Genomic DNA, 25877 nt, shown 5'->3' on the forward strand with positions numbered 1-25877 from the left:
ATAGTTATTGAGCATCTACCATATGTCTAGAGGGTGGGGATAAAATGTTAAAAAGATAATGAAGTGGCTGTCCTCAGGGAGCTCAATATATACATATATTGGAGACAGTCTCTCTCTGTCACCCAGGCTGGAGTGCAGTGGTGCGATCATAGCTCACTGCAACCTCCACCTCCTGGGCACAAGCAGTTCTCCCACCTCAGCCTCCCAAGTAGCTGAAACTACAGGTACGCACCACTACAACTGTCTAATTTTTGTGTTTTTTGTAGAGACAGGCTTTCGCTATCTTGCGTAGTCTGGTTGGAGCTCATATTTTAATGACTTCGGTGGACTGACCAATACCTAAGCTCTGTGTCAATTTATATTTTATACAAATAATGCTTCTTAGGTATCTTTGGACAAGTATCTCTAAGTTCTCTTTCTCCATTTCACTAATGTTTTCTTGTCAAGTCACCAGGGATCTCTGCTTTGCCAAATTTGGTGGGCGCCTCTCCATCCTCCTGCTTGGTGAAATAGTAGAGTCTCCCTCTTTGAAGCACTGTCTTCACTTGGCCTCCTCGTTATCCCTCTGTTGGTTTTCCTCCTGTCCTCATGGGGCTCTTCTCATGTCTGCAGGCTGATGATTTCTCAAAACAGTCTCCTTATATTTAGCAGCTAATTCCACGTCTCCATTTGGAGGTCCATACTATTTCAATGTTATGTGTCTGCTCTTGATTTTTGTCCCCAAATCTGCTCTTCCCATAGCCCTTCGCTGTCTTCCCATTGTTCAGGCTAAACTTCTTTAGAGCATCCTTTACTGCTCTTATTTCACCTTCTGTACTTAATCCACAGTAGATAGTGTTATTCCTGCCTTCAAATATGTTCATCATGCCAGGTGCGGTGGCTCACGCCTGTAATCCCAGCACTTTGGGAGGCCGAGTCACGCGGATCACAAGGTCAGGAGATCGAGACCAGACTGGCTAACACGGTGAAACCCCATCTCTACTAAAAATACAAAAAAATTAGCCGGGCGTGGTGGCGGGCGCCTGTAGTCCCAGCTACTTGGGAGGCTGAGGCAGGAGAATGGCGTGAACCTGGGAGGCGGAGCTTACGGTGAGCCAAGATCGCACCACTGCACTCCAGCCTGGGCGACACAGCGAGACTCCATCTCAAAAACAAACAAACAAACAAACAAACAAAAACTGCTCACCATTCCACTACTACTCACCACCCCGACTGCCACCATCTTGGTCCAAGTCCCTGCCATCCCTCATCTGGGCCGCTGTATAAACTTCCTCACTTCCTCCCTGCCCCCGTCCCACCACCTGGAGCTTCTGTCTCCATACAACATTGAGAGCAATCCTTTTAAAACTTAGGTCAGGTTTGTTTTCTGTTCAGAATCCTCCAGTGGCCTCCCCTCTCCCCTGGACTAAAATCCAGAGACCTTGCAGTAATCTGTGAGACCCTTGCCATCTGGTTTCAGCTCCTTCTGTGACTCTCTGCTCTTGCTCACTGCTTACCCCACTCCAGCCATATTGGTCTTGCTGCCCCTCTGCCGTGCCCCAGGAACTTTGCATGAGCTGTCCTGTCCACCTAAGACAGGCTTCCAGCTCTTGCAGGGAGAAGCCTGCCCTGGGCACTCCATACTAAATATCAGCTACTCCCACCACCCCCAATCCCCTACCCTGCTTTGTCCTTCTCCATAGAATTTATCACCTTCTAATGTAAGCTCTGAGAGAAGAGGAACTATATTTTTTCCTCTGGTGTATCCCTATGCCTAAAACAATGCCTAGCACATGGTAGACACTCAGCAAATGTTTAAAGCCAACATTTATTATGTACTTGGTATGAACCAGGTAGTCGGCGCAGTGCTTTATAGGAATTATTTGTTTACTTCTCAGAGCAACCCTAGGAGGTCTAAGTCTTATCATATCCATTTTCAAGTTAGAAGCTGAAGACTGGGAAAGTTGTATAAGTTGTCCAAAGTAATTTGATGGACTTGGGCTTGAACTCAGGTCTTGGAGACTGCAGAGCCCATGCTTCTGACCACCTTGGGTTACTGTTCTCTTCCTCTGGTGGCCTGAATTGGTTCTAGAAGTGTTTATGATAGCTGACCAACACATAGAAATGTGAATGAGCAACCCAAGGACCATCCATGGACTTGAAAGAAGGAAATAGATAGGAGTCCTGGTGCATTTGTTACGATGAGATAAGGTCTCTCAGGAGTGTCTGGGATATGAATGTGCTGTGGGGCAGATACTCTCTCCTGGATGAGGGGACAAGGGAACCACACCAGGTGGGGTTAGTAAGGCGAAAATCATGTATAACCCAAAGTGCTTTTTTTAAATTTTTTTTTTATTTTTTGAGACAGAGTCCCGCTCTGTCGCCCAGGCTGCGGTGCAGTGGCATGATCTCAGCTCACTGCAAGCTCCACCTCCCGGGTTCACACCATTCTCCTGCCTCAGCCTCCCGAGTAGCTGAGACTACAGGTGCCCACCACCAGGCCCGCTAATTTTTTTTGTATTTTTAGTAGAGATGAGGTTTTACTGTGTTAGCCAGGATGGTCTCAATCTCCTGACCTCATGATCCACCCACCTCGGCCTCCCAAAGTGCTGGGATTTCAGGCGTGAGCCACCGCGCCCGGCCTTAACCCAAAGTGCTCTTCAAAGCCCTGGGAAAGGGTCATGTTGGGGCCTGACTGTCCATCTCTCATTAAATCCCTCATGGCCGGTATCCTCTTCAATGCTGTTCATTTGGATGGCTCCAGACCAGACTGAGAAGTTGGCTGGCATTTGAGGGCCTTTTTGTTCCAAAAGTGCTTATTTAGGATCCAGCACGGCCTGAGAGAGGCCTGGGGAAAAGGAGATGACTGGGGTGAATACAGATCCACAGCCCCATGTCAGGGTTGCTTCGGGGTCCCTGCCGGGTGCTTAGAAGACCCCATGAGATGGCTTCCACTATGGATGTTCTTCTCTGTCTCTCTCTGAAGTGCGTATGTTGTATTCATGTTCTTTCATCGTGTATGGAAGCCTACCCTGTGTATTGGTGACCACAGACTTACTGAGGGCCGCACCATGAATTCATTCTCATTATTTGTTAAGCTCCTATTAGCTGCAAGGAGTGCAGTGACAGCAGCGAGTCTAAACCAGATAGTCCCTGGCTTTCCAGAGCTCGTCCCCTGGAAGAGGGCTCTCTTACAGGGTCCCTTCTGTGCTCCAGTCACTAAGAGCTTTACATATATTAACTCCTCTACTCCTCACAACAGCCCTGTGAGAGGGGGGTCTTGTTAGTACCTTCATTTTACAGATGGAGGAACTAGGGATCAGAGGTATTAAGTCACTTGTCCAGCGCTACACAGCTAGTGAGTTGCAGAGGCGGCTCCAGCTTCTGTGCTCTTAACTACTGGGCCAAGCCGCCCCTGTATGGCAGCACTGAGGAAGCACTGACAGTGACTATTGCAGTTCTCCTTCTGGGAGATTGCACGCATGAAAAGTTGTTCTAAAGATACAAGCTTCGCAGGAAGCTAAAATACCAAAGGGGAACACAGCAAAATGGCTCTTAAGTGGGAGCAGAAGACAGACCAGCTGTTGCTGCTGAATCTCTGAGCACAGAGACAGTGCAGGGGTGGGAGGGGGAAGTGGGAGTGGGAGGACATGGAGAAAGCCAGAAAGTGTGGGAGTTCTTATCATCGTTGAGTGACTCAAGTAAATATATGTCTCAGAAATGGACTTGTAGGACTGATTTCTCACAAGTACTGATAAAACTCCACCACTAAGCCGCTTCCATCATATCCCAGGCTGCATTAAAATGCTTGCTTTCTCAGCTTATTTACCGAATTTTCTCTTCTGGAGTAGTTAATAGGATTTTATTTCACATCATTATTCCATGAGGATTTTTTCCATTAAATATGTTTCTTTTATTTTGCCCAAAAATATTTTTATTTCACCCTCACTTTTCAAAAATTGTGGTAGAATACACATAAAATATTACCATTGTAACCATTTAAACTATTACCATATTTACCATTTCAACCATTTAAAAATGTATAATAATTCAATGGCATTAAGTACATTCACAAGGTTGTGCACCCATCACCACTATCGAATTCCAGAACCTTTTCATCACCCCAAAAGGAATCTGTGTACTCATTAAGCAGTCACTCCTCATTCCTCCTCTTCCCCCAGCTTCTGGAGCTATGGATTTGTCTATTCTGGACATTTCACATAGATGGAATCATATAATATGTATCCCTTGTGTCTGGCTTCTTTCACTTTGCATGTTTTCAAGATTCTTCCATGGTGTGGCATGTATCAGTACTTCATTCTTTTTTTAATGGTTGAATAATATTCTGTTGCATGGATATATCACATTTTGTTTATCCATTAGTTGATGAACTTTTCATATGTACCTTTTCTTTTCTTTCTTTCTTTCTTTTTTTTTTTTTTTTTTAATACGGATTCTCGCTCTGTCACCAGGCTAGAGTGCAGTGGAGCGATCTCGGTCCCCGGTACAAGCAATTCTCCTGCCTCAGCCTCCCGAGTAGCTGGAATTATAGGCATGAGCCACCATGCTCAGCTAATTTTTGTATTTTTAGTAGAGATGGGATTTCACCATGTTGGCCAGGATGGTCTTGATCTCCTGACCTTGTGATCTGCCCGCCTCAACCTCCCAAAGTGCTGGGATTACAGGCGTGAGCCACCGCGCCCGGCCCTTATATGTACCTTTTCAATAGGGTTATTATAGTACCAGCCATTTGCCAGACACATTGCTACATGCTTTGTCCTGAATATATGAAAAATTCTTATTGATCAATCAATAAGAAAAAAAAGAACACTTCTTTATATAAATGAGCAAATGACCTGAACAAGCAGTTTACAGAAGAGGAACTACAAATATAATATAATTTCATGGATTTAAAAAATCATTTCGATCTTGTCTCTAGTTAATTCTGGAATTGTTTTGAATAGGGTAGTCCTATATTATTTGGAAACTATGCACATGTATGTGTTTGGGATATTACCTATTTAGGGGAAGAATTTCATTTGTTGCTTTGTTCAAGTAGATCTTTATACATTTGTGACCTAAAGATGATTTGATATTTACAGATATAGTACCACCTCTCTAAAGCCTTTGTAAAATATTTTGTCCTTTTAATGTTTCTTAATTCAGATGGACACTAAGATCCTTTTGGGGAATGCATCGTATTTAGCAGCGTTCTCAATTTATGCATTTTGGTTGTCACCAACTGCTAAGACATGGAGCAGTGGATTTTCACAGTCAGAGGTTATTGGAAACGGAATGCCTTATTTTTCTATAACTGTGCTGTTCAATATGATGGCCACATGCCACATGTGACAACTGAGCACTTAAAACATGGCTGGTGCCAGTGAAGATGTGTCATAAGTGTAAAATACACATTGGATTTTGAAGGCTTGGTATGAAAAAAACTAAAGTATCTCTAACACTTTTTTCCTATTGATTATGTGTTCAACAATATCTGGATATACTGGGTTAAATAAACTATAGTATTTACTTATCTATTCCTTTTTACTTTTAAAATGCGACTAATAGGCTGGGTATGGTGGCTCACACCTGTCATCCCAGCACTTTGGGAGGCTGAGGCAGGAGGATTGCTTGAGCCCAAGAGTTCAAGACCATCCTGGGCAACATAGGGAGACCCTGTCTCTACAGAAAAAAAAAAAAGCTAGTTGTGCTGGTGTGTGCCTGTAGTCTTAGGAGGCTGAGGCGGGTAGTCTTAGGAGGCTGAGGCGGGAGTATCACTTGAGCTGGGGAGTTCAAGGCTGCAGTGAGCCATCATCACGCCACCACATTCCAGCCTGGGCAACAGAGTAAGACCATGTCTCAAAAAAAAAAAAAAAAAAAATATATATATATATATATATATATGACTAATAGGAAACTTAAATTACATGTGTGGTTCACATGATATTTCAATTGAATAATGCTGTACTTAAAAAAAAAAAAAGGGCTGGGCACGGTGGCTCACGCCTGTAATCCCAACACTTTCGGAGGCCGAGGCAGGCAGATCACTTGAGGTCAGGAGTTCGAGACCAGCCTGACCAACATGGAGAAATCCTGTCTCTACTAAAAATACAAAATTAGCCAGGCATGGTGGCGCATGCCTGTAATCCTAGCTAGTCGGGAGGCTGAGGTAGGAGAATCGCTTGAACCCAGGAGGTAGAGGTTGCAGTGAGCAGAGATTGCGCCATTGCACTCCAGCCTGGGCAACAAGAGTGAGACTCTGTCTCCAAAAAAAAAAAAAGCTGACAGAGGGTGGAGAGTGGTTGAGGAGAGCTTCAGTGGACACCTATGACTTCTCTGCCTTCAGAATCTTGAAAGTGTCCCTGAGACAGGCCACACAGGGTCTGGATGTCTGCAGTAGCCTCCAGCTTATCTCTGCTTTCACTCTGGACCCCTGACTTTCTTTTCCCCTCCCTTGCCAGAGAGATCTTTCTAAAAGGCAAATCTCATCATGTCACTCCATGCTTCAGTGGAGCCCCATCACCCTATGGCCAAACCCCTGACTCTGCTTCCCTGTCCAGCCTTGCCCACCTATCCAGCCTCATCTCATACTTTTCTGCCTCCTTCCCCACCAGCTAATATATGTTATTATAATCTGCATTATGTTCATTATATGCAATATATCCACAATATATTTTCATAGTAAAAGACTAAGAAATACATAATACAAAAGATAATGTCCACATTTATGCTGTCTAAATACCACCCCAGCTATGTAATCAATCACTGTCAACAGTTGGTCTGTGCCTTTCCAGGGCCCTCATCCTACATATACAGACCTAATTCTGTATCTTTGTATAGCATTCATCTCTGTACCCACTATACATCCAACATTTGGCCATATTTGCTTCAGATTTTGTGTGCTCCATCCCAGGCCCCTATGCCTTCCCTCTCTCCCTGGAGGTAATCACTCCTCTCTGGTTGAAATAGTCTTAACATCTGGATTTTGTACATTTTTATTATATATATATGACTATAAACAATAAAGTAGTATTTTGTGTGTTTCTAAATAATATCATATCATATCATATCATATCATATCATATCATATCGTGTATATCTCCTATAACTTGGATTTTCATTTTTTTCTTTTTTTGAGCTTTTTTATTACTATATAGTTCTATATGATCTTCCACTATAAAAATGAATGTAGTGGCCAGGCGCAGTGGCTCACACCTGTAATCTCAGCACTTTGGGAGGCTGAGGCAGGTGGATCATGAGGTCAGGAGATTGAGACCATCCTGGCTAACACAGTGAAACCCCATCTCTAATAAAAATACAAAAAATTAGCCGGGCGTGGTGACGGGCGCCTGTAGTCCCAGCTACTCAGGAGGCTGAGGCAAGAGAATGGCGTGAACCCGGGAGGCGGAGGTTGCAGTGAGCTGAGATTGTGCCACTGTGCTCCAGCGTGGGCGACAGAGCGAGACTCCGTGTCAAAAAAAAAAAAGAATGTAGTTTCATTTAATCTACTTCCTTATCAACAAACATTAAAGTTGTCATACTTCTTCCAGTTCTTCACATGTGCTATATTCTCCTTTATTTACCTCTTAACTCTTGATGCTTTTTATCTTCTATAGAAGTTTGTATAAGATTGAAATGATCTGGTCTTTGTTTTTTTTCTTTGGAAAGTTCGATAGAATCCATTAGTTAAACTGTCTGGGCCTGACATTTTCTCTCATTTCTTTATTAATTATAAAGCTATTCAGGCTTTCTATTTCTTCTTGGGACAGTTTTAATAAGTTATATTTTCCTAGGGATTTCTGCATTTTCTTTAAGTTTTCAAATTTAATGCCATAAAATTATTGATAACATTCTTATTGTAGTCGTTATTTACTTGTTAAAATGGGGCCTTCTTATGGTTGCCCAGACTGGGGTGCAGTGACATTATCATCCCTGACTGCAGCCTTGAACTCCTAGGCTCAAGCAGTCCTCCCACCTCAGCCTGCTGAGTAGCTGGGATTATAGGCTCATGCTACCATACCTGGTTAATAAAAAAAAATTTTTTTTTTGTAGAGTTGGTTTTGCTATGTTGCCCAAGCTGGTCTGGAACTCCTGGCCTCAAGCGATCCTCCTTCCTTGGCCACCCAAAGCACTGAGAAGCTTTAAATTTTAATTGCTGTTAAATCTGTAGTTACGTGACCCTATTCATAACAGTATTTATTAGTGTCCTTTCCACCTCTTTTTGAATTTGGCCAGTTTTATCTATTTAAAGTCTATTTTGTTTGTCTTTTTCCTTCTGCCTTTTTAGCATGGTTTTCCTTTGGCTTGGCCTACTTTTCCCTTTTCTCATCACCTGTTGAGTCCTTCTTCTCTGTTAGGTCTCAGAGAGGCCTCATTTTCTCTGGGAGGTCTTTCTGGCTCCTCAAACTTTGGTCAAACCCCTGCGGCACTTCTCACTACCACTTAAAAAAAAGCAATTTGCCATGTCATAATTTTTTGGAGGGGAAGAGGGTGGATCTGAATGCCTTGTGAGGACATGAAAGCAGGAACTGAATTTCTTGTCCACTGCTAATCTCTAATGTCTGGCACCATGCCTGACATGTAGTAGCTGCTCAATAATATTGGTGAATAAATTAGTGGGTGAGCTCCCACGAATAGAGTATAGACCCATTCTCCAAAGGTGAGGGCTGTCTTTAAGGGGCCATTCTCAGCTGGACTGCTGCAAAGAGGATTCAGCTAGTGACTGAGAAATTGTACCAGCTGACCATTTCTGAGGTTCTGTAATTTTTTTTTTTTTTTTTTTTTTTGAGACAGTCTTGCTCTGTCACCCAGGCTGGAGTGCAGTGGCATGATCTCGGCTCCCTGCAACCTCTGCCTCCCGGGTTCAAGTGATTCTCATGCCTCAGCCTCCCGAGTAGCTGGGACTACAGGCATGCACCACCATGTACAGCTAATTTCTGCATTTTCTGCCTCCCGGGTTCAAGTGACTCTCATGCCTCAGCCTCCCGAGTAGCTGGAACTACAGGCATGCACCACCATGTACAGCTAATTTCTGCATTTTTTAGTAGGGGTTTCACCATGTTTTCCAGACTGGTCTCAAACTCCTGATCTCAGGTGATCTGCCTGACTCGGCCTCTCAAAGTGCTGGGATTACAGGCGTGAGCCACCTCATGCAGCCTCTGTGATTCTTTTTTCCCGTAATTTATGAGGAAATAAAGAGTTGGAGTTACAGCCGTGGCATGAGTAGAATGAAGCTGAGTGTGACTCAGTGAGCCACAGAAACGTTATTGGGATGTCCCTTTGTTCAAGAGAGAGACAGGCCAAAGTGATGAGCTTTCTGTTCTGCAAACTACCTCTTCACAGTGAGCTTCTCCAGAAAGAATTGGGTCTTCACCTGGCTAAACACCTGCCAGTCTCTCATCAACTATGTCCTAAAAACAGAAACTAAAAAGATGTTTAAGTGAAAGAAGCCATTATCTTCTTAAGTGGTTCAATCAGAATAAAAATACCTGGCACAGGTGGTACCACATTCGGCACAGATTTCTCTTAAAAAGTATAGCTGTTTGATTTTTCTAGTAATGCTACAATTGTTCTGATGGATAAAGAGAGGTAAAACAAGAGAAAAGACGAAAAAAGTTTCGTTAGCAAGATGTTCTGGATTAAGAATTCAAACAGTAAAATATTTAAAACATATACAACTTGCTGACAAAGGTGGTAGTCTTTGAGAAGGGAAAGTGGAGTTAGGAAATTAGAGTAGAAAAGAGAAGTCTCTTTTCATGGTTACCCCATGTCCAGATTTGTGGCCATGTTGTTATCTAAAACAAATATTCATAACACATTGAAGCCTTTGTTTTCTTTTGTGTATGTTTTATCCAGTCCTTAAGAGTGAGATGTAAATTTCATTGGCCCTCCAATATGAGCCTCACCAATGATAATGGTAACTAATATTTACCCTTACTGGGTTAAAGAAGGAATCTTCTCATAATGATAATAGCTAATTTCAATACCTGCTAAGTGCCAGACTCCCTGCTAACCATTTTTTTAGTACATAAATTTATTCCTTCAATTTTGTGAAAAGGGATTATTAGCCCCACTTTACAGATGAGAAAATGGAGGCTCAGGGGGAGCAGAGTAGGGAACTTGCTTGAAGTCCCCCACCAAGAAAGGGAGGGAGCTACTATTAGAACCCCAAGCTGGCTCTTCCCTAAACACCATGTTCTGAGCCCCACACAGTGTGCAGACAGCAGGAGCAGTCTAAATACGTGTTCAATTCTGAACCCATACTAAGAAGCTGTTGTATAAGTGGTCGCTAAACCTCTTCTCAAGGTGACGAGAAACAGTCACATTTGTTTTCACATGATGGGGAAATAAATTCTGCACTAACCCTAAGGCCTATTGCTACTGACCTTATTCTGTTTGATTCCAGACACATACACTTGAATTTGAGATCATTTCCTAACTGAACCTTGAATGCTGATTTTTCTCTGCTACTGTGGGCTTTTTTCCGTTTCTATTATGAGCTTTCCCAAGGGTGGGGATCTTGTGGCTTTTCTTTCCCACCTTTCGTAGAGTTGTAACCTCCCTCCACGATAGCAGCCCCCCAACTCCAACCCCTCCAACAATCTTGGAAGTTTCTCTCTGGCTGCTCACCCATCCCTGGCTTTCCCGTGAATCCCTCTATGGAAGTGGTCATACTTATCCTTGTGACATCTCTGAGACACTGGGAAATGCTGCCCAGACAGAAGGCTGTGCTTTGTAACCATGTGTGTACACCATGCACAGCCTGCTCACATGAGGAGCCTGAGGGCTGGACACAGATGATAGACAAGCTCTCCAAGCCTTGTTCAGAAGCTCAGCTAAATGTCTTTGTGTCTGGGAAACCTGCAGCACCAAGTGCTATTTTCTCACTTGGACTTTTGCTGATTGTGCAAAATACTGCTTCTACAATAGAAATATACCCAGGACTGAGAGGCCCCTCCTTTGGTGAGGACCTGGCGTTGGTGCTTCCGTGATGGTGCACTTTATGCTGCTAGGATGCTTCACCAGCTTCATCAAGAAGCCTTCTCATCAGTATGGTTCTCCTTCCCTGAATCTGTGCATTAAAGCTACCTGGGTGGTAGTGTTTGGCTGGGGAGAAGGAGGAAACTATCAGGAGGCTATTATGGTATCAGGATATAATTTTTAAACATTTATTATTATTTTTAGAGACAGGGTCTCACTCTGTCACCCAGGCTGGAGGGCAGTAATATGATCATAGCTCATTGCAACCTCAAACTTCTGGGCTTAAGCAATCTTCCTACCTCAGCCTCCCAAGTGGTTGGGACTATAGGCAGGCACCACAATGTCCAGCTAATTTTTTTTTTATTTTTAGTAGAGATGGTGTCTCCCTATGTTGCCCAGGCTGGTCTTGAACTCTTGCCTTCAAGCGATCCTCCCACCTTGGCCTCCCAAAATGCTGGGATTACAGGCATGAGTCTTGTGCCTGGCCTAGAATTGTTAAGAGGGACTGTAGCTAATGTGAATGACCAGAAGCCTGAATGGTGGTGGGATGAGAGGAAAGTGGGAGCTCACAATTAGGGACAGCCCTTCTCTTGGTAGGTCTCCTGGCAGGTTCTCCAGCTGACACAGGGACACTTAAGTTGCCCAACAGTGTCCCGAATGGACAGATTTGCTCTGATGCTTTTTATTTGGCTATGAGGCCTGATGGTGGGAAGCCCTGCTAAGCTGCTGCCCTCCCACAAGGAACCCCCAGGCAGCTTTCTTTCAGGGGTATGCTTTGCGCTGTTTGGTGGGGCTTCTCTTCATGTGAGAGGGACTGCATCCTCTGGATCTGGAGTCAGACACATCTGGGTTTGAATCCCAAATTGGCCACCAAATAGTTGTGTGACTTCTGGCATGTGGTTTAACCTCTCTGAGCCTCAGTTTATCTCATCTATAAAATGCAGTAGTGACAATGTTCCCATTATATCATATTACATAATGTTATATAAAATTATGTTGTAAAGTTATTTATTTAAATGTATGTAATGCCATTATAATATATTGTGTATAAAATGTTATATAACACCGTTATAATGCTGTCTGTATGTCATGTATTTACATTATAACATAATAAGCTACCTTATAAGATTATTGTGAGACTTAGAGTACCTAAAATGCTTAGTCCTGGGCACATCTGTAACTGAATCTGTGTTAATGATTGTGATAATTAACATTATGTGTGATCTTCTGGGGACTGCAACATATAAGACAAAGACACATTTACTCAGAATGTTGTGGTATATATTGTTACTTTAGAAGCAATGAATTCCATCAGATAATTAGGAAAGCAAAGCCCAGTTATGACTGAGAGGGAAGGGAGTGGTATCCAGGGAGAAGTATTGTTGAAATCCAAAAATTTTGTTTTAAAACAGACATTTATTTTCAGAAGGACTTAGGCCAACATGTAACTTAATGGAGAAGGGTATGAAACATAAATAACCACCCACATGTTCTCTGTCTTGCGATGTTATTAGCCTGGGTTTTTATTGCTTATGTGTGGGTGAAGAGGAGGGTGAGGCAGGAGGGGGCCTGATTTAAAGGCACATCAGGTGGGAGTTGCCATAGTTTTGATGAGTTGCTCTGGCTCTTCTGTGTCAGCCCTGCATCCTGGGTCGAATGCTGTTCTTGGAGCTAGGTGTTGAGAGAGAAAGGGGGACGGGGTCACCACGCTGACAGCTGGTAAAAACTTAGCAATGACAGAACCAGAGTTAGAGTCCTCATCTCATCTTGACTTAACACAGAGAGTATTATTTCCCCTGTTTTGCATGTAAGAAAACCAAAGCTCAAGAAATTAAGCCTCGTGTTCAGAGTCACAACGCTAATAAACACCATGGGATTTGAGGTCAGGCAACTAAGAACAGAATCCCGATTTCATCTGTGTGATCAGAATCAAGGCACTTAATATCCCTAGGCCTCAGTGTTCTTATCTATAACATGGGTACAATAACGCATCCTAACTCACGGGGCGAGAGTCATGGGATTAACTATGTAAAATATTAGCATATGCTTTTTAAAGTGCTCAGTATTGGTTAGTTGCTGCTATTATTGTACTTACCTTGTATTTTATCTCTTTTGTATGGTAGAGCCAATCAAGAGTTTTACTCAGGTCTAACATACCACAAAGCCTGTACACTGTTCACTACATGCTTTCTGCCTTGCATTATTGCTGATTACAGCAGAGAGGTCAAGGTAAAAGGGACTATTGTGTAAACAACCTTTTGGGGTTTGTTTGTTTCTGAGATGGAGTCTCGCTCTGTCACCCAGGCTGGAGTGCAGTGGTACAATCTCAGCTCACCGCAACCTCTGCCTCCTGGGTTCAAGCGATTCTCCTGCCTCAGCCTCCTGAGTAGCTGGGATTACAGGTGCCCGCCACCATGGCTGGCTAATTTCTGTATTTTTAGTAGAGATGGGGTTTCACCATGTTGGCCAAGCTGGTCTTGAACTCCTGACCTCAAGTGATCTGCCTGCTTTGGCCTCCCAAAGTGCTGGGATTACAGACGTGAGCCACTGCGCCTAGCCAGCCTTTTGGTACATCAGTGACTAAAGTCCCAGGAAAAATCCAAGGTGGATGCTTTTCAGAGATGCTTTTCAGCAAATATGAAATCTGAATATCCATATTGATAGACATCACATGTTTTAGGGGAGTAATTTATCCATAAAAATATTGAGAAAGGTGTTCCTGTAGTTATATTGGCAGCTACAAAATTTGATTCAATTTGGGAGACGGAAATAAGGTGCTTCTGGTGTGCCTGGAGTCTCTTTGTGCTGGTCTGTCTTGAAGCTGCCTCCACTGCCTCTAAGGAAATTATTCATGTTGAGAGGTTAACAGGTGAGGAAACCAGTTTCAGCTTGTTAGGCAGGGGCTAAATGTCCCATTGATGGTTGCTTTAAAAACCTGGAGCTCAAATGTACCCCTTGTTGGAACTCCCCAGCATGTCTGTGTGACAAGGGAGAGTTCCAGGCTGAGCTGAAGCTATACATCTCCTGATAGTGTCCATGTGGGAATTGCGTCTGTGTGAAAATTCAAGACAAAGATGGGGAGTCTGGTCTGACTTTTTTATTGCATCCAGGTTGCGTGTTAGATTTTATTTTACTTTGTACAGGTGAAGGGCTATTTTAAGGGACTCTGGGACTTTCCTGCTGGGGAACTGAGAAGGAGTTTGGGGTGAATTTGGCTGCTGAAGATTGCAGAGCTGTTGAAAACTCCATCCACCTTGTTTGGGCCATTTCTTGAGGCATCTCTCTTTTTGATAAACCTGCATTTGAAAGCAGTGACTTCCTCTGAATATCCAACCACTGAATAATGAATACATTGTCTTTTCTCTTCTAGGCCTAAACGGCAGCGGCAAAACAACTTTCCCATGTTTCCCTCTCCTAAAGCCTGGAATTTCAGAGGGGTAAGTGTTGCCCTGGGTAGCCCCTGCTGTTAAATGTCCTATTATGGATACATGCTCTGGCCTCTAGAACGGACACTGTCAGGGTTGGTTTTACTAATCAAAGTTTCCATCAAGAGAGCATCTGTGCTTTACCACTTGGGAGAGTCACACTTGAATCAGTGGTTGTGGGTTAAGTAAAAACTCCAAGTGGTGGCCAGGCATGGTAGCTCATGTCTGTAATCCCAGCACTTTGGGAGGCCAATGTGGGAGGATCGCTTGAGCCTAGGAGTTTGAGACCAGCCTAGGCAACATGGCGAAGCCCCTACTCTACAAAAAAAATATGAAAATTAGCTGGGCATGGTGGCATGTGCCTGTAGTCCTAGCTACTCAGGAGGCTGAGGTGGGAGGATCACTTGAGCCCCGGAGGCAGAGGTTGTGGTGAGCTGAGATCATGCCACTGCACTCTAGCCTGTACAACAGAGCAAGACTCTGTCTAAAATTAAAAAAAAAAAAAAAAAATTCAAGTGGCCCAGTAAGCTTCTGCTGACATTCACCTGCCCTGAGGGTCTTGGGCTTCAGGAAGCATCTTGCGAAGAAGCTGAGAAGTGTCAAGGTTGCTGAGGCAGGCATTGGGGCTGTTTTCTTTGGAACCTGGAGGGAACCAGTGTACAATGAAGGAAAAAAGAAATCAGAAATGTACAGTTTATTAATCTGTAGATTTATGCCTTCACAGGGAGCTTTGTTTTCCAGAAGGAGAAGTCTGTAAGCTTTAAACAGATTTTAGGAATCATAAAATTTGACCAAGCACAAAGCAATCAACCTTGCTTGGGAGATATAGAGGTATAGGAAGGGTCAGATTGAACTTCCTGATGCAAGGTTGTCTTCCTCAGCATAATAGTGATGATAATAATAATAATAATGGCCACAGTGTATGGAGGTCCTGCTGTGTGCTAAAGTGAATTCTAGCACTAACCTCAGGAGCAAAACTTGCATCTGTAGGGAATGCTCTGAGCTCTTTTTCACCTCCAGGCCTTTGCACATGTTCCTTCTGCCTAGAGCACTCTCTTTGCCCAGCACCACACTCCTACACACACTGCTCCTAGCCCACCCACTTCATCCACTGGGTCTCAGCCTTGACATCACCTCCTCTTGGAAGAAGCCCTCATGACCACCCCCTGAATCTGAGTTCCTGAATCTCCTATGTACCCCTGCAGTTTCTTACTATTGTGCTTAGTCCTTACTGAAATTTAAGATTGGAAGACTCAGGCATGAAGAGTGTAGCAACCTTGTCTTTCTCTCTTGTTCGCTACTGTATCTCTGGGCCTAGTACAGTGCCTAGCACATGTATGCTTAATTAATTTGTTAGATGAATGAATGGAATGAATGAATACCTTTCTCGCATCCATCTGATACCAAATACTTTTCTTGCATCCATCCATATGTTACCTTTAGATTGCGTTTCAAGTTCAGGTCTTTAGTCTTTTTAATACTGTTCTGACTGGTTCTATTCACACTTTAAAATCTTGTATAGATCTCAGTCATTTTCTCCAAGTGTCTTATTAAAAATAAATATAGATCATGGAACTATTTTCGCTCAGGTTACAATATGCTTTTTATTGAGTACAAAGAGAAATGTGTTGACTTCTGAAATAGATGTGCATGTCTTACTGAATACAAGTCATGCACTTCCTAAGTCATTTATGGTTTTGTGGGTAGGTTCTCCATTTCTCAAAGTGTATCCAGTTGTGTGATCATAACCATTAAGTAAAAAAAGGCTTGTGTGGTCAGATCTATTTGGGACATACTGAGTGTATTAAACTAAATATGCTCGCTACTGCAGGGCTTCTCAGAGCCTTTGATGTGTTGATGTACGTGGAGACTCCATAAGGAGAATTGGTGGAGTTTGTAGCATTTCCCGAAGTCATTGATCATGAAATCCCTTGTTGACCAAGTAGATTGTATGCACTTTGGAATAGCTGACATTAACAGTCAATTTTGAACTATAGAGAAATTAGATCTCTTGTGAGCAAGTTAGCCTTTTTGAAGGCCTTTGTTTTCAGTGCTTGCCCTATCCATCCTCCCTTCAGTATTGCTCCCCTTCTGCTCCAATAATGGTCATTAGCCAAGGCTTGTGGGTACATGTGGAGTGACCAGCCATCCAAGTTTGCCCGGGGACTGTCCTGGGTTGAGCACTGAAAGTCCTGCACATCAGGAAATTCCCTGGAACCAGGCTAACTGGGACAATTGATTACCCCACCTATGGCCATGAGACCTCTTCAACTGTTTTCCCTTGAAAAATGTTCTGTGAATTTTTTAGCGCAACTCTGGTTTATAGAACTTGTTACTCAAAGGAACCTGTTAGATACATACTTGGTTTAAGTGACCCTCTGTTTGCCCCATCCTTGCCAAATCTCTCTAACACAACAGTCACATTAATTTGCTGGGCACTGTGGCACACACGTGTAATCTTAGGGACTCAGGAAGATTAGGCAGGATGATTGCTTGAGCCCAGGAGTCTGAGTCTAATCTGGGCAACATAGCAAGACTCTGTCTCAATAAATAAATAAAATAAAAGTAATAATTCACTGCAGGAAAGCAAACAAACAAACAAAAAAACACCAACCCTGCCGCTGGCTGATTGCAACCAAGTAGGTTTCAGAATTCAATGCAATGTTGACTTCAGGTTCAGCCCTCAAGTTCTTAGCTAGCTCACAAGATTTTCCCAAACAGCAAAAGTTGTCAGTTAGGTGATTAGACCATTTGCGATGTTTATCTTGATCTCCTATCCTTGCCTCGATTTCTTCTGGGCCCTGAGGCTTATTGGTAAAATTAGACAAACTGACATCAAGATATACCAGAGGGAGACAGTTCAGGGCCTGGCCAAAGGCCAGATTCCTCCTTGACCAAAACTGATCTCTCTTTGCCTCAGAGTGTATCCACAGTGACATGGTCGGGGATTGGGGAAGGGAACCCAACCAAGTGGAAACACCCTCACTCCCAGCCAGGACACACTTTGTAATTGTCATTATGGTAATTAAAATTGAAGAACGAGAAGGATACAGAATGTCAGGATGAAGACATGTGAGGCATCATCTAGCTGACACATCTTCTGTAATGAAATCTGACTCCCAGGTCTGTTAGGCCAGGATGTGCTGCTGTTCTAGGGCAGGGTATGCTTTTTGTGAACACTCTGCTTTCTTCTTTATTTAGAAAGGAAGGTTTCAGAATCTCCACGCTAGCAAATTTTCCACATTTATATATGTGTCGGAGAAAGCCATTGTATTATAAGCATTTGCAATTTCATTCCTCTTTAGCTTGCAAAGAAAAGGGATCCAGGCCGGGTGCAGTGGCTCATGCCTGTAATCCCAGCACTTTGGGAGGCTGAGGCAGGAGAATCACTTGAGCCCAGGAGTTCAAGACCAGCCTGGGCAACAAAGCACGACCCTGTCTCTGAAAACAGAAACAAACCCCAAAATTAGCTGGGCGTGATGACCTGTTCCTGTAGTCCAAGCTACCAGGGAAGCTGAGGTGGGAGGATCACTTGAGCCCAGGAGTTTAAGCCTGCAGGGAGTGATGGTTGCACCTCTGCACTCCAGCTTGGGCAACAAAGAGAGACCTTGTCTCAAGAAAAAAAAAGAAAAGAAAAAAAAAAAAAAGGATCAGTGTTTGTTCACCAATGTCCTAGGCACTTGTGAATTTAAGGGGATGGGGTGGGGGACGAGGTGATGGTGAGAAACGGTTTGGAAAAGGCAAGAGAAGAAGGAACCACATTGCTCTCGAGGAGAGGTGCAGTGGGAGAAGCTGGTAGGCAAGATCTGGGTGGCTGAGGAGCAGACTTTTTGGGAGAAGAGAGAGAGATTTCAAAATAACTTTAAAGAAAGTCTTGCTGAGTGAGTTGTATTGCACCCCTGTCTTTGTCTTCCCTGGAAACATTCCCTGCAGACCTCCATTAGTCCTCAGACATTAGCAGTTGCATTTGTGTTTTTCCTTTTTTTTTGCTGGAGTGTTTGGCTGTAGAGAGGCTCAGAAAAGGCTATTGACACTCATATTACACATCCCCTCTCCTTATCAAGTGGTTTAGCCCTTTCTCAGATTGTCATCTTCATTAATTGCAGGGTGCATTCTGCCCTTCAGTTCCCATGCTTGTCTAAGGAGACAGAGGCCCTGGGTGTTACCAACCCTCCAAGACTTCCCCACCCTCCTGAGCAAGGTGTGGTACTGTGCCCACCACTTACCAGACCCATAGGTGCTGCAGATGCATTCACCTAGAGAAGCAGAGAGGATGGTCTGGGCTGGAGTGGACATGGAAGGAACAGTAAGAGAAAAGCATCACAGAATGAGAGGAATGAGAAGGCTGAGAGAGGAGGAACCCTGGGGGGTGTCTTGCTGTGAGGCAGCTTCTCCATCAGGTACTCATGCACATCTGCTCCCATCTGGCTGGGGCAGTGCTGAGCTCAGAGTCCAGAATTTCCACCTTTCCTTGTGAAAATACTTGCTGCAGCTCCTCCTGTTGGGGTGGGGTGGAGGCACTGAGGCTCAAGGAAGACACACACCCTAGAGCTGTGAAAGTATCTGGAACACAGCTCCTGCCATTGCCTGTAAGTTAACTAGGAAATGCTTAACCAGGACCTACTGTGAGCAAGGCATTGTTTTAGGTGCCAGAACTGAGGTTTTAATTGAATACGGACCAAATTTCAGAGCCCTTTTTGTCTTGTCTCCTTCTCCAGTGCCTGGTCTTTACTTTTGTCTAGTCCATTTGAGAAGATTTTCTAGACTCTGGGGCTTAGAAGTAACTTTGGACATCGTAGCCCCAACCTTTTAATATTTAGACAAAACGAGACCTTGTATATTAGTCAGGACTCTGGGTTATAAGTGATAGAAACTCAGTTAAAACTAGCTCAAGTATAAAGGGAATTGGTTGCTCATGTGACTGAGGGAAACTGAGGTGGGTAAGCTTCAGGCACAGCTGTTTCCAGGTGTATTCCTTTTCTCAGCTTTGCCACTCTCTTGGTTTGTCTTCTCCTACTGCAGATGGATGTTTTTGAAGGAACAGGGTGACCATAAATGGCCACACATTTCCAGAGGCAAGAGAGATTTGCTTCCAGGATCCACATGTGAAATCCCAGTGTAGGACTCTGATTGTCTGGGCTTGGGTCACATAGCTATGCCTCGGCCAGTCGCTATGGTCAAGAAGATGGTGTACCGTGATTAGACAGGCCTTGGTCACGTGCGTCCCTCCATAGTCAGGGAGCCAGGTGGACAGGGCTCTGTAACTGGTAGCTCCATTGGAGCCACTTGAGGTGGGAAGGGGCAGCTGCTCAAAGAAAGAGTTTGGTGTTGTTACCAAAAGGGAGTCTGGTTCCTGGACAGCCAGAAAATGATGGAGCCCACTCCTAAGGGTCACTCACAGTGGAAAGATCAGGACTAGAACCTTGTCTTTTGACAAGAGGTCCTGAACCTTCTCCACACTACCTTGACCCATTCCATTCTCCGTGTATAGAAGGAAGTTGCCAAAACCTCATTGTAGCCAAATGTTTCTTGAAGGTCAGATGGAGAGTTGCTCTGAAATTCACAACTCAGTAAAGTGACAGAGTCTCTAATGCTCACAACACACCAGGCCAGGTCAGTATGTATTGTGGCTTTACCATCTCTACACTGCAAAAGAAGCCAGCAAGCCTTTCACTTCTCTTGTAGCCTCAGTTTGTGCATTTACTTTTGTTGATGCATGTCAACAAAATGTCAGCCCCAGGCCAGGCTGTGGCAGTCCTGCATGGTAGTTAGTATCTATTCCCAGTCCAAAGATGGGGAAACTGAGCCCCACCCCTGCTATTTGCCTAAAGTACAGGTGTAGTAATTGGCAGAGTCAGCATTTGAATGCAGGACTTTCTGTTCCCAGGCCATTAGAGTATATTACCTCTTTAAAACAAGGCTGATGACACATACCTTGTCCCCAAAGGAAGTTAGACGTGAAGAACTTTTTAAAAGATCTTTTTAACCTTTTCATCACCCAGAATCCCTTTTGATTTCCTTCTACTCTCTTCGACTTTATTTTAAACCTTTTAATCTTCCCTACTAGATGTATGAAAAAATGATTTGTTACCCCAATTTTGTAATGGTAATTACTAAAACAATAGCAATAACTTCATTTATCCCAGGTATCTAACCCCTGGCATTCACTTACATTTTATGTGGCACTGTGTTGAGCACTTTATGCATATATTACTTCTCAGAAAAATCTTAAGAGGTGGGTATAGTTTCAGCCTCATCTTCATTTTATAAATGAGAAAATACAGTACCTTAATATTCTATTGCTGAGTAACAAATTATTATAAATTTAGCAGCTTAAACAGCAGTCATTCATTAGGTTGGAGTTCTGTGGATTAGAAGTTAGGGCATGGTGTAAGTGAGTTCTCTGCCCAAGATCTCGTGAGACTGAAATCAAGCTGTCAGTCAGGGCTAGAGTTTCATCTGAGGCCTGGGGTCTTCTTCCAAGTTCATTTGGGCTGTTGGAAGAATTCAGTTCCTTGTGGTTGTCAGGAGGTTCTCATTTCCTTGCTGGCTGTCAGCTTGGGGTCGCTGTCAGAGAGCTTACCATGTCATCTTCAAAGTCAGCAATGGAGAATCTCCCTCACACCACATCCATTCATGCTTCAGATCTCTCTGACTTGAGGAAGAGCCAAATTCCTTTTAAGGGCTCATTAGACTAAATTAGGCCCACTCAGATAATCTCTCTCTTGATGATCTAAAAGCCAATGATTAGTTACCCAATCATGGGGGTGATATCCCACGACATTTCTAGGTTCTGTTTGCACCCAAGGGGAGAGGATTATACAAGGTGTATACACTAGAGGATGGGAATCTTGGGGACCATCTTAGAATTTTGCCTACCACACAGAGGTTTAGAGAAGGGAATAACTTGCCCAGAGTCACACAACAGGTAAGTGGTGAAGCTAGGATTCGAACCTGACCTCACCTCATTCCAAAGCACATGTTCTTGGCCAGCATCTGTTTGGAACTTTTCTTTAGTATGAAATTATTTGCAAGTGGAGAGAATATTTGCAATATTCACCTCAGGACTCCTGGAAAACAGTAACACAAATTTGAAAATCTGATAGGAAAACAGTTAATGGATCAGAATAGGCAGCATAGTAGAGAAAATACATATGACCAGTAATCCGAGTCAAATTGTGCATTCTAACTAATAATTTACAAATATTTTTAAACTATGAAAGTGCAGGCACACCTCAGAGACATTGCTGGTTCAGTTCCAGACCACCTCAATAAAGTCAATAGTGCAATAAAGTGAGTTACATGAACGTTTTGGTTTCCCAGTGCATATAAAAGTTATGTTTACACTATACTGTAGTCTATTAAGTGTATAATAGCATTATGTCTAAAATATATATATATATATATACCTTAATTTAAAAATACTTCAATGCAAAAAATGCTAATGATCATCTGAGGCTTCAGCAAGTTGTAATCATTTTGCTAGAGAAGAGTCTTGCCTCAATGATGATGGCTGCTGATGGATCAGGGTGGTGGTCACTGAAGGCTGGGGTGGCTGTGGCAATTTCTTTCTTTTTTTTTCTTTCCTTTCTTTTTTTTTTTATGATACTTTAAGTTTTAGGGTACATGTGCACAACATGCAGGTTAGTTACATATGTATACATGTGCCATGTTGGTGTGCTGCACCCATTAACTCGTCATTTAACATTAGGTATATCTCCTAATGCTATCCCTCCCCCCTCCCCCCACCCCACAACAGGCCCCAGTGTGTGATGTTCCCCTTCCTGTGTCTATGTGTTCTCATTGTTCAATTCCCACCTATGAGTGAGAACATGCGGTGTTTGGTTTTTTGTCCTTGCAACAGTTTGCTGAGAATGATGGTTTCCAGCTTCATCCATGTCCCTACAAAGGACATGAACTCATCATTTTTTATGGCTGCATAGTATTACATGGTGTATATGTGCCACATTTTCTTAATCCAATCTATCATTGTTGGACATGTGGGTTGGTTCCAAGTCTTTGCTATTGTGAATAGTGCCGCAGTAAACATATGTGTGCATGTGTCTTTATAGCAGCATGATTTATAATCCTTTGGGTATATACCCAGTAACGGGATTGCTGGGTCAAATGGTATTTCTAGTTCTAGATCCCTGAGGAATTGCCACACTGACTTCCACAATGGTTGAACTAGTTTACAGTCCCACCAACAGTGTAAAAGTGTTCCTATTTCTCCACATCCTCTCCAGCACCTGTTGTTTCCTGACTTTTTAATGATTTCCATTCTAACTGGTGTGAGATGGTATCTCATTGTGGTTTTGATTTGCATTTCTCTGATGGCCAGTGATGATGAGCATTTTTCATGTGTCTTTTGGCTGCATAAATATCTTCTTTTGAGAAGTGTCTGTTCATATCCTTTCCCACTTTTTGATGGGGTTTTTTTTTTTTTTTCTTGTAAATTTGTTTGAGTTCATTGTAGATTCTGGATATTAGCCTTTTGTCAGATGAGTAGATTGCAAAAATTTTCTCCCATTTTGTAGTTAGCCTGTTCACTCTGATGGTAGTTTCTTTTGCTGTGCAGAAGCTCTTTAATTAGATCCCATTTGTCAATTTTGGCTTTTGTTGCCATTGCTTTTGGTGTTTTAGACATGAAGTCGTTGCCCATGCCTATGCCCTGAATGGTATTGCCTAGGTTTTCTTCTAGGGTTTTTATAGTTTTAGGTCTAACATTTAAGTCTTTAATCCATCTTGAATTAATTTTTGTATAAGGTGTAAGGAAGGGATCCAGTTTCAGCTTTCTACATATGGTTAGCCAGTTTTCCCAGCACCATTTATTAAATAGGGAATCCTTTCACCATTTCTTGTTTTTGTCAAAGATCAGATGGTTGTAGATATGTGGCATTATTTCTGAGGGCTCTGTTCTGTTCCATTGGTCTATATCTCTGTTTTGGTACCAGTACCATGCTGTTTTGGTTACTGTAGCCTTGTAGTATAGTTTGAAGTTAGGTAGCGTGATGCCTCTGGCTTTGTTCTTTTGGCTTAGGATTGACTTGGCGATACGGGCTCTTTTTTGGTTCCATATGAACTTTAAAGTAGTTTTTTCCAATTCTGTGAAGAAAGTCATTGGTAGCTTGATGGGGATGGCATTGAATCTATAAATTACCTTGGGCAGTATGGCCATTTTCACAATATTGATTCTTCCTACCCATGAGCATGGAATGTTCTTCCATTTGTTTGTATCCTCTTTTATTTCATTGAGCAGTGGTTTGTAGTTCTCCTTGAAGAGTTCCTTCACGTCCCTTGTAAGTTGGATTCCTAGGTATTTTATTTTCTTTGAAGCAATTGTGAATGGGAGTTCACTCATGATTTGGCTCTCTGTTTGTCTGTTATTGGTGTATAAGAATGCTTGTGATTTTTGCACATTGATTTTGTATCCTGAGACTTTGCTGAAGTTGCTTATCAGCTTAAGGAGATTTTGGGCTGAGACAATGGGGTTTTCTAGATATACAATCATGTCGTCTGCAAACAGGGACAATTTGACTTCCTCTTTTCCTAATTGAACACCCTTTATTTCCTTCTTCTGCCTGATTGCCCTGGCCAGAACTTCCAACACTATGTTGAATAGGAGTGGTGAGAGAGGGCATCCCTGTCTTGTGCCAGTTTTCAAAGGGAGTGCTTCCAGTTTTTGCCCATTCAGTATGATATTGGCTGTGGGTTTGTCATAGATAGCTCTTATTATTTTGAGATACATCCCATCAATACCTAATTTATTGAGAGTTTTTATCATGAAGCGTTGTTGAATTTTGTCAAAGGCCTTTTCTGCATCTATTGAGATAATCATATGGTTTTTGTCTTTGGTTCTGTTTATATGCTGGATTACGTTTATTGATTTGCGTATGTTGAACCAGCCTTGCATCCCAGGGATGAAGCCCACTTGATCATGGGGGATAAGCTTTGTGATGTGCTGCTGGATTCAGTTTGCCAGTATTTTATTGAGGATTTTTGCATTGATGTTCATCAGGGATATTGGTCTAAAATTCTCTTTTTCTTGAGTCTCTGCCAGGCTTTGGTATCAGGATGATGCTGGCCTCATAAAATGAGTTAGGGAGGATTCCCTCTTTTTCTATTGATTGGAATAGTTTCAGAAGGAATGGTACCAGTTCCTCCTTGTACCTCTGGTAGAATTTGGCTGTGAATCCATCTGGTCCTGGACTTTTTTTGGTTGGTAAGCTATTAATTATTGCCTCAGTTTCAGAGCCTGTTATTGGTCTATTCAGAGATTCAATTTCTTCCTGGTTTAGTCTTGGGAGGGTGTATGTGTCGAGGAATTTATCCATTTCTTCTTGATTTTCTAGTTTATTTGTGTAGAGGTGTTTATAGTATTCTCTGATGGTAGTTTGTATTTCTGTGGGATCGGTGGTGATATCCCCTTTATCATTTTTTATTGCGTCTATTTGATTCTTCTCTCTTTTCTTCTTTATTAGTCTTGCTAGCGGTCTATCAATTTTGTTGATCTTTTCAAAAAACCAGCTCCTGGATTCATTGATTTTTTGAAGGGTTTTTTGTGTCTCTATTTCCTTCAGTTCTGCTCTGATCTTAGTTATTTCTTGCCTTCTGCTAGCTTTTGAATGTGTTTGCTCTTGCTTTTCTAGCTCTTTTAATTGTGATGTCAGGGTGTCAATTTTAGATCTTTCCTGCTTTCTTTTGTGGGCATTTAGTGCTATAAATTTCCCTCTACACACTGCTTTGAATGTGTCCCAGAGATTCTGGTATGTTGTGTCTTTGTTCTCGTTGGTTTCAAAGAACATCTTTATTTCTGCCTTCATTTCGTTATGTACCCAGTAGTCATTCAGGAGCAGGTTGTTCAGTTTCCATGTAGTTGAGCGGTTTTGAGTGAGTTTCTTAATCCTGAGTTCTAGTTTGATTGCTCTGTGGTCTGAGAGACAGTTTGTTATAATTTCTATTCTTTTACATTTGCTGAGGAGAGCTTTACTTCCAACTATGTGGTCAATTTTGGAATAAGTGCGGTGTGGTGCTGAGAAGAATGTATATTCTGTTGATTTGGGGTAGAGAGTTCTGTAAATGTCTATTAGGTCCGCTTGGTGCAGAGCTGAGTTCAATTCCTGGGTATCCTTGTTAACTTTCTGTCTCGTTGATCTGTCTAATTTTGACAGTGGGGTGTTAAAGTCTCCCATTATTATTGTGTCGGAGTCTAAGTCTCTTTGTAGGTCTCTAAGGACTTGCTTTATGAATCTGGGTGCTCCTGTATTGGGTGCATATTTATTTAGGATAGTTAGCTCTTCTTATTGAATTGATCCCTTTACCAGTATGTAATGGCCTTCTTTGTCTCTTTTGATCTTTGTTGGTTTAAAGTCTGTTTTATCAGAGACTAGGATTGCAACGCCTGCCTTTTTTTGTTTTCCATTTGCTTGGTAGATCTTCCTCCATCCTTTTATTTTGAGCCTATGTGTGTCTCTGCACATGAGATGGGTCTCC

General features: G+C 42.7%; 1 protein-coding gene across 9 annotated transcripts in view; it reads left to right on the top strand.

Moving 5' to 3' along the window:
* Positions 1 to 25877, top strand: part of ARHGEF3 (Rho guanine nucleotide exchange factor 3) — a 349785-nt gene that overhangs the window by 104397 nt on the left and 219511 nt on the right. For all 9 annotated transcript variants that reach the window (XM_002813615.6, XM_063722058.1, XM_063722061.1 and 6 more), the window contains one exon: positions 14330 to 14396. In XM_002813615.6, coding sequence (XP_002813661.1) covers positions 14330 to 14396 — 67 coding nt within the window. The remainder of the gene's footprint in view (positions 1 to 14329; positions 14397 to 25877) is intronic.

This window comes from Pongo abelii, chromosome 2 (genome assembly GCF_028885655.2).
Source record: "Pongo abelii isolate AG06213 chromosome 2, NHGRI_mPonAbe1-v2.0_pri, whole genome shotgun sequence".
Lineage (NCBI taxonomy): Eukaryota > Metazoa > Chordata > Mammalia > Primates > Hominidae > Pongo > Pongo abelii.